The sequence below is a fragment of the Ostrinia furnacalis genome, unplaced genomic scaffold, assembly GCF_004193835.3.
Source record: "Ostrinia furnacalis isolate ACB-3 unplaced genomic scaffold, ASM419383v2 OfSCF0373, whole genome shotgun sequence".
Lineage (NCBI taxonomy): Eukaryota > Metazoa > Arthropoda > Insecta > Lepidoptera > Crambidae > Ostrinia > Ostrinia furnacalis.
Genome location: NW_021130612.1, coordinates 315,188 through 331,781, shown reverse-complemented (window position 1 = coordinate 331,781; position 16,594 = coordinate 315,188). Strand labels below are relative to the sequence as shown.

Here is a 16,594-nt window from a genome sequence, read left to right as displayed (position 1 = left end):
TAAAAGTTTCTTATTTACATGCTGTAATTTAATTGTTTTTTTTAATAACCCGATAAAACTTGATTAATCTAATAACCTAACCAATAAGTGCAATCGCTTTGAATATTATAGAATGGAAAAATTATACGGACAATTAGTTATTTTATCATTTTTTGGGTTATTTCATATAAGACTTTATTGTAGAACGCCATTCATGCATTACAATTTGTTCTTATCAAATCCCGCTAAAATACAACATGTCCGTTTCAAATCCCATTAAAACGGAATGTTCGTAACAAAGTACGCCAAAATGAAAATAGTTTTAATTATAATTCAAATTATATTTAATTTAAAGGTGAATAGGAATTACTGTTAGTATTGCCAGATGACAATAATAATTCGTATCATATATTTTTTTGCCTAAGGCCAAAGCTATATGGATAAGCAGTTTTTTTCAATTTCTCGAAATCTTATCAAAATCGTTTTAGCGGGATTTGAAACTAGACGCCTCAATTAATGTAAAGTGTTTTAATTAGCCTCGTCTCATTTAACAATACGGGCATTAATATAAACAACTAGTGGCCGCCCGCGACTTCGTACGCGTGGATCTCGTTTTACCCCCTTCATCTATCTTACGCGGTTTAGATTTTTTGATACAAATGTTTTTTCTCGTAACTCCCGTTCCCGTGGGAATTTTGTAATATCCTGTTGTAACTAAGCTTTAAGTTTACTAAGGTACCTGGATGCCAAATTTCAAGCGTCTAACTTAAGCGGTTTAGATAATAGTAAGCTCTGTAGGCACGTACCCGCGCGCACGTCGAGCCAGACTTCGAACAGCAGCGAGTCGGTGCCCAGCGACACCACGTGCGCCAGCGCGCCGCTGCTGCGAGTCTCCGGCGCCGGCGCAGACGACCCCGACTCCTCCTGCCACTCGTCTACGTCGTCTGAAGATACAAATGATTCGCATTAAATTATCAACAGCAAGTTAAGGAGTTAACAGTAAACTTTGTAGTAGTATGTATGGTTTGATATCATATTGAAGCAAAGTTAAATCCGCATAATTTACGTATCAAATAGAAAACTAGTCATCAGCGTCATCTGATTCTGAAGTGGTTTGATTAAATGAATTTAAAGTTTTCAACCGCCTGATATCACCATACATTTCAATGTTAGGATCAAGTTTACCGTATTGTATTGAATTAAATAACTTAGTCTGGGTTGCAACATCTCACTTTCGTACCTTAAGCACCTCACGTCACATCATTTTACCGAAGTCAGCCCTATAGCTTCGGCGCAGTGCCGATCACTGACGTTTGTCAATAAAATGGTGCTCGACTCTTGAGACAAGCCAAATTACACCATATTGTTAATGAAATTGAGCTTACATTTTTTTAAATACCTTCGCGAAGTAAAACTTCTGTACGTAGTACTTATTATTATTCTGCCTAATAATTACTACAAAGCACTTTGAGTATTTTTCTTTTGTTTATTCGACATCAGCTTGCGTTAAGTGTTACGATATTATGCTACTCACCCCAGTTGGAGGGTTCCCTCGCATGAGCGTTAGTAGCGGCGTGTGCGGGCGCGGCGCGCAGCCAGGCGGCGAGCGCGAAGCCGCCCGCCCACGGCGCCCAGCCCGCGCCCTCCACGCCGCAGCGTGCTGCGCAGCACGACCACGCCGACCGGATGCCTGTAGTAACCATTTATTTTTGACATTTTATAGCTTACATTTATTTTGTTTTTTATTTAAAAAGATCACTAACAAGATTATAGATGACCCACGCTGAACTGTCCCGCCAAACTCAATGACAGGGGGGCGCTACCATCGTTCAACTATATGGTTTCCAACATGGCAAAAATCGGAACCAGCGATCCGGTATTGACGGTGGCGCCCCACTGTCAATGTCATGCATAGGACAGTTCAGTATTTTGGGACTATACATCATAAACTAGATATAATCACGACTATCATAATAATATGTTATGTCTTTTGTTGCCAAACAAAATTATTTTCTTTCTTTTTTTTTATATCATACAACACAAAGAGAGGTTTGCCATTGCGGCTTTCCGCAAATATACAAACTGAGTCTTCAGGTCATCAAATAGGAAGTTATTCGTATCAATTAAATGACGCCCACAGCTAAACAAAGGCCTTCCCCGAGGATTTCCACGTGTGTTCCCGGTAAATTTTTTGACTAAATTGAAAATTATTTTTGAATAACTATTTGTCTTGATAACTATTCATATAGTTATTTATTTTTTAGCGTTAAACGTCGCATCTCAAACTAATTTAAAAATTAGAAATGATTGTCAATAACTGTATTTAAAAAATTAGTAGTCAGAAAGCTGTCAAAGTTATTCTTAAATGCTAGAAAAGGAATAAATCTACACACCTGCCGCAATGTGCGCGTCACAAAGACGCTTGGCGAGCGCCTCGGCGTGGTAGCTCTGCACCGAGACCGGGCCCAGCGACATGTTGCTCATCTCCACCGTCAGCGGCGCCACTGGCTCTGACACTGTTAGGTTACGTTATTATTGTAAATTAACATCTATGTCAAGCGTTATAAGAACATAAGAGTATAGAGTTCATGCTATAGTTTCTGCGCCTTGAACTCAAAGATAAGGATAAGAATAGAAAGTCAATATTATGGCACATTTTCATTAGTCGATAACTCGTTCGGTATACAGCATGCGGGGACTCCCCGTATGCGAGATAACGACCAATGAAAGTTGCAAGTCGATACGCGTTCGGTACAACGCCTGCGGGGATTCCCCGCATGCATTATACCGACCGTGCTATCGACCAATGAAATTCATCATTCAGATTTTCTGACGCGCTATGCCTGTTTCTATTTTTTAGTAAACTTCGCACCCAGATTGCGGGCCCTGTGGCACGCGTTCCAGAAATCTCTCGCACTCCGCATGCGGACCCTATCGACTAGTGAAATTGCGCCATTATGTATGTATGCTTTTTGAGATCAAAAGCGACCGACATAGCTAACCGAATTGCCAACCTTAAGTAGCAGTGATCGGGGCACCGTAGACCGATTGGGGTCGGGGTAAAAAAGAGTAGCAAAAACAGTGTGTCTAAAGTTGGCAGGCCTCTCATACTCGTTACACCGACTTGGTGTTACGAAGCGACGGAACTACATCCGAGTCCTCGAGTAAAGTCTTTCTTTCTTTCTAAAGTAGTCTCGGAGTTAAGACAGTGAGGCTCGGCGCAAATGCCAACCACAGCCACCGGGGCCAGCGACGACGTCTTAACACACTTTTTGTAGTGGCGAGTCGCGGACACTACTGTAGCGAATGGCCGCCACCGGATACACGCGGCGCGTCTATACAAAATGTATTAAAAAGTGTGTTAAGTCGCTGTCGTTGGCCTCCGCTGGCTGTGGTCGGTGGCCCATTTACGCCGACACTTAGTACTATCAGCAACAGTGTTAACTGCCCATTGCCAGTTATGTCATCTCGTTCTATCGCAAATTATCACCATTTGATGAGAGCGAGAGCAAAAATGGATATGGATAGTTAACAGTGTGGCCGTGTGTACGTAAGTTAGTTTGTACCTTGATGCCGCACGGTGGGGAAGGTGAGCAGTGCATCGGGAGTGACGGCTCGCGGAGTGGCCAGGCGTAACAACGCGCCCAGGAGGGCGCTTAGCGGCGGCGCGTCGCCCAGGAACAGGCCCAGCAGCGCCGACACTTAAGTATGTAAGTTAGCTTGTACCTTGATGCCGCACGGTGGGGAAGGTGAGCAGCGCGTCGGGCGTGACGGCTCGCGGGGTGGCCAGGCGTAACAGCGCGCCCAGGAGGGCTCCCAGCGGCGGCGCGTCGCCCAGGAACAGGCCCAGCAGCGCCGCCAGCGCGCCTGCTTCGAGGCGTGACGACGCCAGCACGTGGATCAGCTCTAGCACGCTGCGTTGCAGTTCTGGAAGGACACGATACATTATGTTTGAGAATTCATCGCGCGGATACAATAATACAATTTCTTATGCCACGTGAAACGTTCAAATAATGAGGGCTATCGTTTTAGCGCTCACCAGTTAGCGCTACTGTAGAGTAAGGTCCTGTCGCTAAAGTGGTAGGAGGACTGTCGCATTTGCACTCATCAAGATGACGCCACTATAGAGTAAGGTCCTTTCAATCGCCAAGGGTGCCAACTGTTAAGTATAAAAACGATAGCCTTCATTGGCAACAATTGCTAACTAATCTATCAACATACAGTTCAAAGCACTGAACAGATTGCACTGTTGTTATGACAGGGACATTGCCATGAAGTACACATCTGCAGTAGAATACATTTGTCACCAACCCCTACTCTTCCCGCGGGTGTCGTAAGAGGCGACTTAGGGACTACACATCAAACAGAGAATGGGCAGCAGCGCTCTCTGAAAAACATCAATCTTTTAAACTGCGATCTCCAACCCGCCTGCCAAGCGTGGAAATTATGGCAAAACCCTCCACTATAGTGGAGGAGGCTCATAGTCCAGCAGTGGACTGTAAAGGGCTGTTGATGATGATGATGATGACACATCTGCAAAGAGGAGGTTTGTGGCTGATTATCTTCTTATTTTAAGAAGATAAAGTGAGGATCCAAAATTATATGCGAGCGAAACCGTGAACCAAAGCTAGTTGAAAAAAATTGTTCTCATCATGCACCAGCAACTCGTGGGGCCGCGTGAGCTGCCGGCCACGGGCGGCGCACACGCTCGTTAGCCACGACAGAAGGCTCGCTCGATCTTGTTCTATAAACCTGCTAGCACTCTGCAGCGCGCTGCAGCGTGATAAACTGATATTTGTCGGCCGTTTGGTGTAGTGGTTCAGAACGGACTACTATACCGAGAGGTCCTGGGTTCGATTCCCGGCCGGGCAGAAATTGAAATGATGAATTTTAATTTCTGTGACGGGTCTGGGTGTTTTCTATGTATAATATGTATGTATTTACAAAAAAAAGTATTTAAGTATGTTTATATCCGTTGTCTAGTACCCATAGTACACATAGTACAAGCTTTGCTTAGTTTGGGGCTAGCGCCGCAGTGTAAAATGTCCAAGGATATTTATTATTATTTATTATTTAAACTACGTACCATGCAGCGGCGGCTCGTGCGGGCGCGTGAGCAGCGCGGCCACTGGAGGCGCCAGCACGCGGCGCAGCAGCGGCGCGCGCGCCCCCGCCAGCCGGGCGCCGCACGCACGCGCCACGCCCGCGCCCACGCCCGCCAGGCGCGACACCTCCTCGGGAGGCATGCTCTTGTCCTCTATGCCTGCTAGCACTCTGAAACGTGATGATGATTCAATTAAGTATCTTTTTGAATTCGTTGGAGAAACCACCACACATTTGTTCATTTGTTTCAACCCAAAGTCGTTCACTGCTGGATACAAGCTTTTCCTGAGGGTTCTCACAAAGACCGGTCCTACGCTCCCCACATCCAGATGCTTCCTGCAACCTTCACCAGATCGTCGGTCACCGAGCGGATAGCCTCTCTCTACGTCTTCCGATCCGTGGTCGCCACTTAAAAAATGGTCTGCCCCATCCCAAACGCCTTACAAACTTGTCTTGGATACTCTGCAAGATATTTACATACTTTGAGTACATAGGGTTCCACACAGTAGAGGCGTATTCCAATTGCGACCGGACGTATGCATTATAGAGAAGTTTTAAGTTGCCAATATTTTTAAAATCAGTGCTTTGTCTAAAGATAAAACGCAACAATTTATATGCCTTAACAATTATTTTATTGATATGTTGCTCAAAATATAGTCCGCTATCCAAGACAACCCCCTTTTGTAAATGATCAATGTCAATTGTCAATCACGTAGAATTGACAATCGCGATTGATCGTCTCGGGGCCGCTTAACGGCCATAGGGTTACGAGTTGTGCCTCACCCAGATAATTTTATATCGCAATATAAACTTGCCGAACCGAATGTGATCAAATTTTTAAGTTTGAACTAATTGATAAATGCTATCCGTTGACGGAATATCAAGTTGACGGAAGTTTCATTAGAGCTGTAATATACAAAAACCAGGACTATATGAACATAAGCAAGAACTTACTTGGCGACGATCTGCGTGAGGATGTCGACGACGACGACGCACAGCTCGGGGTGCGCCAGCTCGGCGCCGGCCGCGTACGCGCCGCACGCGCCCTTCGCGTCGCCGCCCACGCCGCTCGCCTCGCCCGCCGTCCCGCTCACTGCAATAAGATAAGATAAGATAAGATAAAGNGCACTCTGCAACATGAAAATTACTCAAGTCAAAGTCAAAGTCAAAATTTCTTTATTTGTTTGGACTAATAAATAGTTCTTACAAATCGTCATTTTGCTCTTAAGGAGCCTCTACATGTCTCATAATCTTTTTACCCTACCAGCGCTTCGAGACCAACATTTGGCAAGTGCTGAGAAGAAGCGCCGCAACAAACTCAATTAAACATATGAACTTGTGGCGACATCTACTATACACCACTACGAACTAGTGTACCGACAGATGGCGCTGTTATGCTACTATGGCATACTCCACCGCGCGTACAATCCTGCATCGCGGTGTCGGAGTTTTCTGCCCTGCCCAGCCCAGCCATTTCCTTATTGTGGATGAACTTCATATCCCACGAACTCATCGAATAACATTTACATGTTATCATCACCAAAACGTTTACTGTTGGATAAAAGCTTTCCCCGAGGGTTCCCACAAAGACCGGTCCTACGCTCCCCACATCCAAATGCTTCCTGCAACCTTCACCAGATCGTCGGTCACCGAGCGGAAAGCCTGTCTCTCTACGTCTTCCGATCCGTGGTCGCCACTTAAGAAATGGTCTGCCCCATCCCTTAAGCAGCCCCGAGACGATCAATCGCGATTGTCAATGTTTTTACGTTATTAACAATTTCAATTGACGGAAACGATTGTCAATTGCTCAGCTAGACGATTAATATTAGCTTCAATGGAATTGTATTGGGCTTCAATTAAAATTTTCATCAATTTGCTTCAATCACGTTTTAATTGACAATCGCTTCAATGCCTTTTGTAAACGATCAATGTCAATTGTCAATCACGTAGAATTGACAATCGCGATTGATCGTCTCGGGGCCGCTTAACGTCCATAGGGTTACGAGTTGTGCCTCACCCAGATAATTTTATATCGCAATATACACTTGCCAAGCCGAATGTGACCAAGTTTTTAAGTTTGAACTAATTGATAAATGCTATCTAAAATTACTATAATTGATTTTTGTTTTTACTAGTGTATAATTACCCTAACATTGCAAAAAGAAAGGCTGTGTATACCTGTAATTGAGGTCATATACGTATCATGTGTTAAACCATGTTGAAATGTATAACTGTATTATGTATGTGACTTTGTTGGTGTACCTAATAAATAAATAAATAAATAAATCTTCAACATTTATTGGAGAAACCACCAAGTATTTGTTCATTTGTTTCAACCCAAAGTCGTTCACTGCTGGATAGAAGCTTTCCCTAAAGGTTCCCACAACTACCAGTCCTACGTCTGCTGCGTGCAGATACTTCCTAAGATCTTCAAAAATCATCGACCTAAGACTGCGACGCCTGTCTTCGTTTCTATTGACTATTTGCCTATTTACATCTTCCAGTCAGTAGTCGCCACTTGAGAACTTGTTTGCCCTAATGCCTATTCGATTTTCGAGTTGGACCTCGTCCAGGTATTTTCATATAGCAATGGAATCTTACCGAACCAAGTGTGAGCGAGTTTTTTCAAGTCGAACACCAATTGCTCGTTTGCCTCGAGTTGACGGAAGTTTCATAAGCACCATAATATACAAGACTCCGCACTCTATGAACATAAGCAAGAACTTACTTGGCGACGATCTGCGTGAGGATGTCGACGACGACGACGCACAGCTCGGGGTGCGCCAGCTCGGCGCCGGCCGCGTACGCGCCGCACGCCGCGCCCTTCGCGTCGCCGCCCACGCCGCTCGCCTCGCCCGCCGTGCCGCTCACTGCAATGTCGACACGCACTATCACTAAAGTACGGCCAACTATGTCCTGGTTTGCGAGCACGTAGAATTTTGTCCAATGATCCCAAGCTACCCATCCTTATCGCTCGCGCGTAATTATATTGCTGTCGCGACTGTGCGACGGGCGCCCGCAGTGAGTGTGCGAGCGCGACAGCAACATAATTACGCGCGAGCGATAAGGATGGGTAGCTTGGGGTCATTGGACAAAATTCTTGACAATCTATTCTGTCTCTTCCCATCTTGTGTATTTGTCGTAATGTCTCGTTCTCCCGCCAAAATATGTCAGTCACACGGGTTCCTCAACATTCGGACATAAATTTTTGTGTACATAGTTGTTGCAATTCACGAGGGCGAATCTGTTACTTGTCGGTTCTTATTTTATTATTCCGATATATTTAAGTCTCTATGAAAAGGGATAGGCCTGTTGCCAAACACCGGGCACATTGTGAGGTCGAAATGTTATTATTGTTCTCGTTATTTAATTTAAATCTACATTATACAATAATTCAAATTAAAACAAAAACAAAAATCAATAAAACATCGATTTTTATGGTTTGCCAGATATTTTTTTAAACTATATTGTTTACACAAATATGTAATCTAACTATTAAAAAGTTATGCACCCTTGATGACCATGACATTGGGTTTGTTTACATTTGGTACCGCTTCTCGTTGGCCGTACTTAATTCAACTCGGGTCGATTGACCGCCTGAACCTCATCATCAACATAATCAGCTATAGGACGTCCACTGCTGAACATAGGCCTCCTCCCCTAATGATTTCTACAATGGCCGGTTGGTAAGGTCGCCTCAATCTGCGACTGCTTAAATGAAGACCCTCAACCTGAGGGACGACTCGTTGGGTTCTTGGAAGGTAAATTTCGTCGCCGCGGATCGAGCCCCATTTTGTAGCTCGGGACGAGGCAACCGTTCGGCCCGAGGCTGCTTCTAGTGGATATGTGGCTGTACGAAACTCTTAAGATATGTCACCACGCCACACTCATGCCGGCCGTGTACAATTTGAATTCATAGTTGCACGGTAAACTTACCAAAAGAGCTGTCACTGAGCGGTAATGACGATGATAGCCTTCTTGCTTTTTCAGCCACAATGTCCAAATTGCCGATTTCTACATCTGCCTGTAATAAAAACATATTTAATTAATTAATTAAATTAAATTAAATATCCATGGACATTTTACATTGCGCTTCTAGTCCCAAACTAAGGAAAGCTTGTACTATGGGTTGTTTGATTTATTGCAACTACTTCTACGATCTAGGAATTGCAACAATGATCGACATAATGGGATCGAAAAGTATTTACTCTCTAAAGGCTGTATGAAAGTCATTGTAAGTGCGAGTGGTTTGTTATTGTTATTTGTTCGTCTACTTTAAGCGATTGTGTAAGGCTTGGTCTTCCAAATGAATATGGCTTAAAGCCTAAATAAATGTAGTGTGACCTCGTATCCCTCGTCGGGTCGCGCGCCGTCGCTGAGGTCGCTGGCGCGCACGGCGCCCGCGCTGGCGTCGCTGGACGAGCCGTCGGCCGAGCTGCTGCCCGACGCGCACAGCAGCGGCGGCACCTGCCGACACAAACACTACTTTAATACGCACGTGACAACATTCATTTACAATGAGGGCTATCGTTTTTATACTTAACAGTTGGCACCCCTGGCGATTGACAGGACCTTACTCTACAGTGGCGCCATCTTGATGAGTGCAAATGCGATAGTCCTCCTACCACTTTAGCGCTCACCAGTTGGTGCCACTGTCTTCGCTACTAGCAAGTGACAGGACCTTACTCTCCAGTGGCGCTAACTGGTGAGCGCTAAAACGATAGCCCTCATTGATATCATTAATGAGTGTGTAGTCCCTAAGTAGAAACTACACATCGAACAGAGAACGGGCAGCAGCGCTCTCTGAAAAAAAAAAATCTTTTAAACTGCGACCTCCAACCCGCCTGCCAAGCGTGGGGATTATGACAAAACCCTCCACTATAGTGGAGGAAGCTCTTAGTCCAGTAGTGGACTGTAAAAGGCTGTTGATAATGATGAATGAGTGGGGAGAGCGTACGCCAAATCTTCCAAAGGGTTGTGCTCTTGCAGTGCAGACTAAATGACACGATGATGACAAGATAACGGCAAGCTGTTTTATTTTATTTATTTTTAGCTAAGCAACGAACTTAGGCTGGAGTTGCACCATCTTACTTTAACTTTATCAAAAGTCTGTCAAACTCCATAAAAAACACCGGTTATAGTCACGGTTAAAATAAGGTGGCGCAAATCAGCCTTTGACGTTATTTATTCGTCAAATGAAATTAATTTCGTGGATTTATTGGTTCAAAGTTCTCGAGTGGCGACCACGGGCTGGAAGACGTAGCGTGGGCAGGCCTCCTACTAGGTGGACCGACGATCTGGTAAAGGTCGCGGGAAGAGCCTGGATGCGGGCAGCGCAGGACCGTTCATTGTGGAAAACCTTGGGGGAGGCCTTTGTCCAGCAGTGGACATCATTTGGCTGAAACAACATTGGTTCAAAGAGTTCACTTGAGGGAACAGATCAGTACATATTATATGCTTCATCTGTTCACTCGTGTGGCTTCTAACTGTTATACTAACTAGAGTTGGACGAATCCAAATTATTACAATCGGACAATAAATAGTAATAGATTGATATTGTTAATTTTCATACGTTTGCGTTTGTTGGATATTTTATTTCAGAGCATAAACATGCTCATATTTTTTTTAATGATTTCTGTCGATGAATCAAATAACTCAGTTAACGATTGGCGCAATTACTGATACTTTATGACTTTAGTTTTATCTTTATGATGTACCACTACTGATATATTCTCAATTAATATCTATCACCTGACATAAAATACGTTTTGGTATTAGTATCTATTATTTATTTATTAGGTGCACCAACAAAGTCACATACAGTTCATACATTTTAACATGGTTAACACATGAGTATCGGTCTCACAAAGCTCAAATTTTGTCATTTTAATAATCACAGATTTTTAAATATCATTGCGTAACATACTATTTAAATGAATTCAAAAACTTTTATCCGGTTTCAAAACAAGACTCACCGTAGACTCAAGTTTCTTAATCATTTCACTGTGTTATCAAATATTCTTGATTCAGTAACTAATTGCCACGGCCACAAATCATAATAAACACAGGCCACACAGCTGTTTTACACCAAAAAGAAAGAGTACACTGTTTAGGAGCGAATATAAAACTAAATAAAGTAAAACTAATCACGTTCGTGAGAACTAGAGCCGAGACAAGGCCGTGTGTGCGCGCACACACACAGCGGCGCGGCACGTGGACGCGCGGCAAGATCACCGCACTGCTAGGGGTTCCGTAATCCGATTTGATATATTGTAAGCACTCTAGCGACATTTAATGTCCGCACATTATGTAATCATTTATTATTTTAATATAACAATATTAATAAATTGATTTTATTTAAACTTCTTCCAGGTAATTAAAATGTCGTAATATTTAAAGGACCGAAATGTCTTCAACATGCTTGAGGCTAATTTTGTCATATTATTAGGAAACTAAGTTGCCTCGATAAGCTATAAGCGCTTCATTAATTTGGCTGTTCACCTTGATGTTTCGGCTACCACAAGAAGTGACGTCACACGGGCCGCGGCGCTCGCGCCGCGATGGGTCGCTTTCGACCGCATTTTTTAATGATTCCAGTTTTTCGGAATGCTAGCTACGGAAATGTACCGGGCTGATTTAGATAAATTGTGCTCGATTAGTTTGACGCCGATCAAGCGAGTCGAATGTGTGTGTGATTGTTATAAGTTTAAATATTTATACACAAACAATGTACAAATATTTTTATTTAATATAAATAAATATCAGATAAATGATAAGTCACGTAATAACCGAGAAAGCAAAAAATTACTTAGCTGTAATTAATAATGCAATGCAAGCATTTAAAAAAACAGATCACACATTTTATAAATGACTGTTATTAATGATCGTCAGCCTGTACCTACACGCTCAACTGTAACGTGTTGAGATAGGTCACGCTATCGGAAGTACGTACTTAACTCTAAGTAACGTAGGACAGCGGTAATCTTAACCCAACAGCTTTTAGACACAGCGGATAGAGTGCTGTCGCGTTATCACTTGTTTTCGTGAAAAAACTGAGAAGTTGCAAAATATTTGCACTGGCTCGCATAAAAAAATGCATCACTAAACATGTTTAGCAGCTACTGGCTGCTATGAAAGGGTAATTTATGTGATATATTAGGCTGCGTTTCCACCATGAATGTGCGAGGATGCGTAGATGGATGGATGCGAGGGATGTTTTTGCAAAGAACCAAATTTATCTCGCCTCGGTATTTAATTTTAATCTATAATCGTAACACAGCTCAGCAGCACTGCCGGCGGCTTGACCATAGAGATGCCGACAGAGAAACTGCTGTCAAGCTCGGCTCTGAATCAATATTGGGGCATTTATTTGAAACCGTAGACGGACTGTCTCCGCGTTGCCAGCAGCTTCAGCGTCTACCATGTCCCCCGGTTGCGTAATGCCGGCACGTAATTAATGCCCCCTGTATTTCCGCATACAAAACTGGCATTTCGGCTGTTATCTATACTAATATTATAAATGCGAAAGTAACTCTGTCTGTCTCGTTTTCACGCCTAAACCACTGAACCAATTTTGATGTTTGGCATAGATACAGTTTGAGTCCCGGGAAAGGACATAGGATAATTTTTAACCCGGTTTTGGAAACAGGGACGCCGCGATATAGTTTTTCTGTGGCAGACAAAATTCCACGCGGGCGAAGCCGCGGGCGGAAAGCTAGTTTAAAATGTGAATTGATTTATCGAATGTAGGTACAAATTACAGAAGGTACAATACAGCCCCGCGCCCTCGTCGCCCGCGCCGGCTCGGCTCATCTTAGCGAGGTGGTGTCGCGGCATGCAGTGGCGCGGGCTGGCGCGCGCTCGGCCCCGCCCGCGCCGGCTCGGCTCACCTCGAGGTGGTGTCGCGGCATGCAGTGGCGCGGGCTAGCGCGCTCGTCCCCGCCCGCGCCGGCTCGGCTCACCTTAGCGAGGTGGTGTCGCGGCATGCAGTGGCGCGGGCTGGCGCGCGCTCGGCCCCGCCCGCGCCGGCTCGGCTCACCTTAGTGAGGTGGTGTCGCGGCATGCAGTGGCGCGGGCTGGCGCGCGCTCGGCCCCGCCCGCGCCGGCTCGGCTCACCTTAGTGAGGTGGTGTCGCGGCATGCAGTGGCGCGGGCTGGCGCGCGCGGCCGCCACCCGCAGCGTCGCCCGCGCCGGCTCGGCTCACCTTAGCGAGGTGGTGTCGCGGCATGCAGTGGCGCGGGCTGGCGCGCGCGGCCGCCACCCGCAGCGTCGCCCGCGCCGGCTCGGCTCACCTTAGCGAGGTGTCGCGGCATGCGGTGGCGCGGGCTGGCGCGCGCGGCCGCCACCCGCAGCGTCGCCCGCGCCGGCTCGGCTCACCTTAGCGAGGTGGTGTCGCGGCATGCTGAATTTCAACGTGGACGTGTCAAGCTCAGTGATGATCCCCGTCAAGGTCGTCCAAAAACTGCAGTCACCTAAGAAAACGTTGATGCTGTGCGTAAGCTGATTGAAGAAGATCGACATGTGATATACCGCGAAATTCAGGCAACTTTAGACATTGGCATGAGTCAAATACAAATAATCTTGCATGAACAATTAGGTGTAAAAAAGTTGTTTTCCCGATGGATACCGCATTCGCTCTGTGAAGATCAAAAAGCGGCTCGCGTTACTTGGTGCGTCAGAACTCTCGGGAGATTACATGCAGGATCCTCAAATGCTGTATACAACATCGTATCAGGTGACGAATCATGGATATACGCGTACGAACCCGAAACAAAAAACCAGTCACGAGTTTGGGTGTTCGAAAATGAATTAAAGCCAACAAAAATTTTTCGTTCACGGAGTGTTGCAAAAAAAATGGTGGCCACGTTTGTCTCCAAAACCGGCCATGTTGCGACTATTCCTCTTGAAGAACAAAGAACGGTTAATGCAGATTAGTATGCTAGCATTTGTTTGCCACAGGTCGTTTCTGAACTCCGTAAAGAGAACTGCAAGCGCCGCATCATCCTCCATCACGACAATGCGAGTTCTCACACCGCGCACTGAACAAAAGAGTTTTTAGAGCAAGAAAACATAGAATTATTAGTCCATCCGTCGTACAGCCCCGACCTAAGCCCTAATGATTTCTATACTTTCCCTAAAATTAAGAATAAATTGCGTGGTCAGAGATTTTCATCACCTGAAGAAGCTGTGGAAGCCTACAAAACGGCCATTTTGGAGACCCAAACTTCCGAATGCAATGGTTGCTTCAATGATTGGTTTCGTGTATGGAAAAATGTGTCAAAGTTCGCGGAGAATACTTTAAAAAGCAATAAATACATTTTTAAATAGTAATGTTGTTTCACTTCCTTGATTCCCGAAATTTTCAGTGCCGCCCTCGTATTAGCAAACTAAGTTGCCTCGATAATCTATAAGCGCTTCATTAATTTGGCTGTTCACCTTGATGTTTCGGCTACCGCAAGAAGTGACGTCACACGGGTCGCGACGCTCGCGCCTCGATGGGTCACTTTCGACCGCATTTTTCTAATGATTCCAGTTTTTCGGAATGCTAGCTACGGAAATGTACCAGGCTGATTTAGATAAATTATGCTTGATTAGTTTGACGCCGATCAAGCGAGTCGAATGTGTGTGATTGTTATAAGTTTAAATATTTATACACAAACGATGTACACATATTTTTATTAAATGTAAATATCAGATAAATGATAAGTCACGTAATAACCGAGAAAGCAAAAAACTACTTAGCTGTAATTAATAATGCAATGCAAGCATTTAAAAAATCAGATCACACATTTTATAAATGATTGCTATTAATGATCGTTAGCTTGTACCTACACGCTCAACTGTAACGTGTTGAGATAGGTCACGCTATCAGAAGTACGTACTCAACTCTAAGTAACGTAGGACAGCGGTAATCTTAACCCAACAGCTTTTAGAAACAGCGGATAGTGCTGTCGCGTTATCACTTGTTTTCGTGAAAAAACTGAGAAGTTGCAAAATATTTGCACTGGCTCGCATAAAAAATGCATCACTAAACATGTTTAGCAGATATTTACGGCTATAAAAGGGTAATTTATGTGATATATTAGGATGCGTTTCCACCAAGGATGCGTAGATGGATGGATGCGAGGGATGTTTTTGCAAAGAACCAAATTTATCTCGCCTCGGTATTTAATTTCAATCTATAATCGTAACACAGTTCAGCAGCACTGTCGGCGGCTTAAACCATAGAGATGCCGACAGAGAAACTGCTGTCAAGCTCGGCTCTAAATCAATATTGGGGCATTTATTTGAAACCGTAGACGGACTGTCTCCGCGTTGCCAGCAACTTCAGCGTCTACCATGTCCGCCGGTTGCGTAATGCCGGCACGTAATTAATGGATGCCCCCTGTATTGCCGCACATAAAACCGGCATTTCGGCTGTTATCTATACTAATATTATAAATGCGAAAGTAACTCTGTCTGTCTGTCTGTCTGTCACGCTTTCACGCCTAAACCACTGAACCGATTTTGATGAAATTTGGCATAGATATAGTTTGAGTCCCGGGAAAGGACATAGGATAATTTTTATCCCGGCTTTGGAAACAGGGACGCCGCGATAAAGTTTTTCTGTGACAGACAAAATTCCACGCGAGCGAAGCCGCGGGCGGAAAGCTAGTTTAAAATATAAATTGATTTATCGAATGCAGGTACAAATTACAGTTGGTACAATACAGCTCCGCGCCCTCGTCGCCCGCGGCGGCTCGGCTCACCTTAGCGAGGTGGTGTCGCGGCATGCAGTGGCGCGGGCTGGCGCGCGCTCGGCCCCGCCCGCGCCGGCTCGGCTCACCTTAGCGAGGTGGTGTCGCGGCATGCAGTGGCACGGGCTGGCGCGCGCGGCCGCCACCCGCAGCGTCGCCCGCGCCGGCTCGGCTCACCTTAGCGAGGTGGTGTCGCGGCATGCAGTGGCGCGGGCTGGCGCGCGCTCGGCCCCGCCCGCGCCGGCTCGGCTCACCTTAGCGAGGTGGTGTCGCGGCATGCAGTGGCACGGGCTGGCGCGCGCGGCGCCGCCCGCTGTCTGTCTGTCTGTCTGTCTGTCTGTATGTTCCTTATAGAAACAAAAACTACTTGACGGATTTTAACGTAACTTGGTATAATTATTCTTCATACTCCTAGGCAGGTTATAGTATACTTAGGAATTCCCACGGGAACGGGAATTAGCGGGAAAATCCTTTTGTATGAAAAATCTAAACCGCTTAAGTTAGACGCTTGAAATTTGGCATGCAGGTACCTTAGTAAACGTAAAGCTTAGTTACAACAGGATATTGCAAAATTTCCACGGGAACGGGAGTTAGCGGGAAAAAACATTTGTAGGAAAAAATCTAAACCGCGTAAGATAGATGAAGGGGGTAAAACGGGATCCACGCGTACGAAGTCGCGGGCGGCCGCTAGTGAAATATTAAAATTGCAAAATGGACTGCTCAGCACCGTTCAATGAGCTGTTCAGATGTTTACTAAGTTTACAGCTAGGGATTGC

The 16,594-nt window shown here is 45.2% G+C and overlaps 1 protein-coding gene across 1 annotated transcript in view; it reads right to left on the bottom strand.

The window, feature by feature from the left end:
- The window catches only part of LOC114361336 (uncharacterized), a 53,630-nt gene that overhangs the window by 21,437 nt on the left and 15,599 nt on the right, over positions 1–16,594 (bottom strand). Inside the window, exons 11-20 of the mRNA XM_028316335.1 lie at positions 9,427–9,549; positions 9,019–9,106; positions 7,811–7,952; positions 6,508–6,590; positions 6,037–6,175; positions 5,066–5,253; positions 3,706–3,906; positions 2,373–2,495; positions 1,514–1,669; positions 786–923 (exon numbers count right to left, since the gene is read on the bottom strand). Coding sequence (XP_028172136.1) covers positions 786–923; positions 1,514–1,669; positions 2,373–2,495; positions 3,706–3,906; positions 5,066–5,253; positions 6,037–6,175; positions 6,508–6,590; positions 7,811–7,952; positions 9,019–9,106; positions 9,427–9,549 — 1,381 coding nt within the window. The remainder of the gene's footprint in view (positions 1–785; positions 924–1,513; positions 1,670–2,372; positions 2,496–3,705; positions 3,907–5,065; positions 5,254–6,036; positions 6,176–6,507; positions 6,591–7,810; positions 7,953–9,018; positions 9,107–9,426; positions 9,550–16,594) is intronic.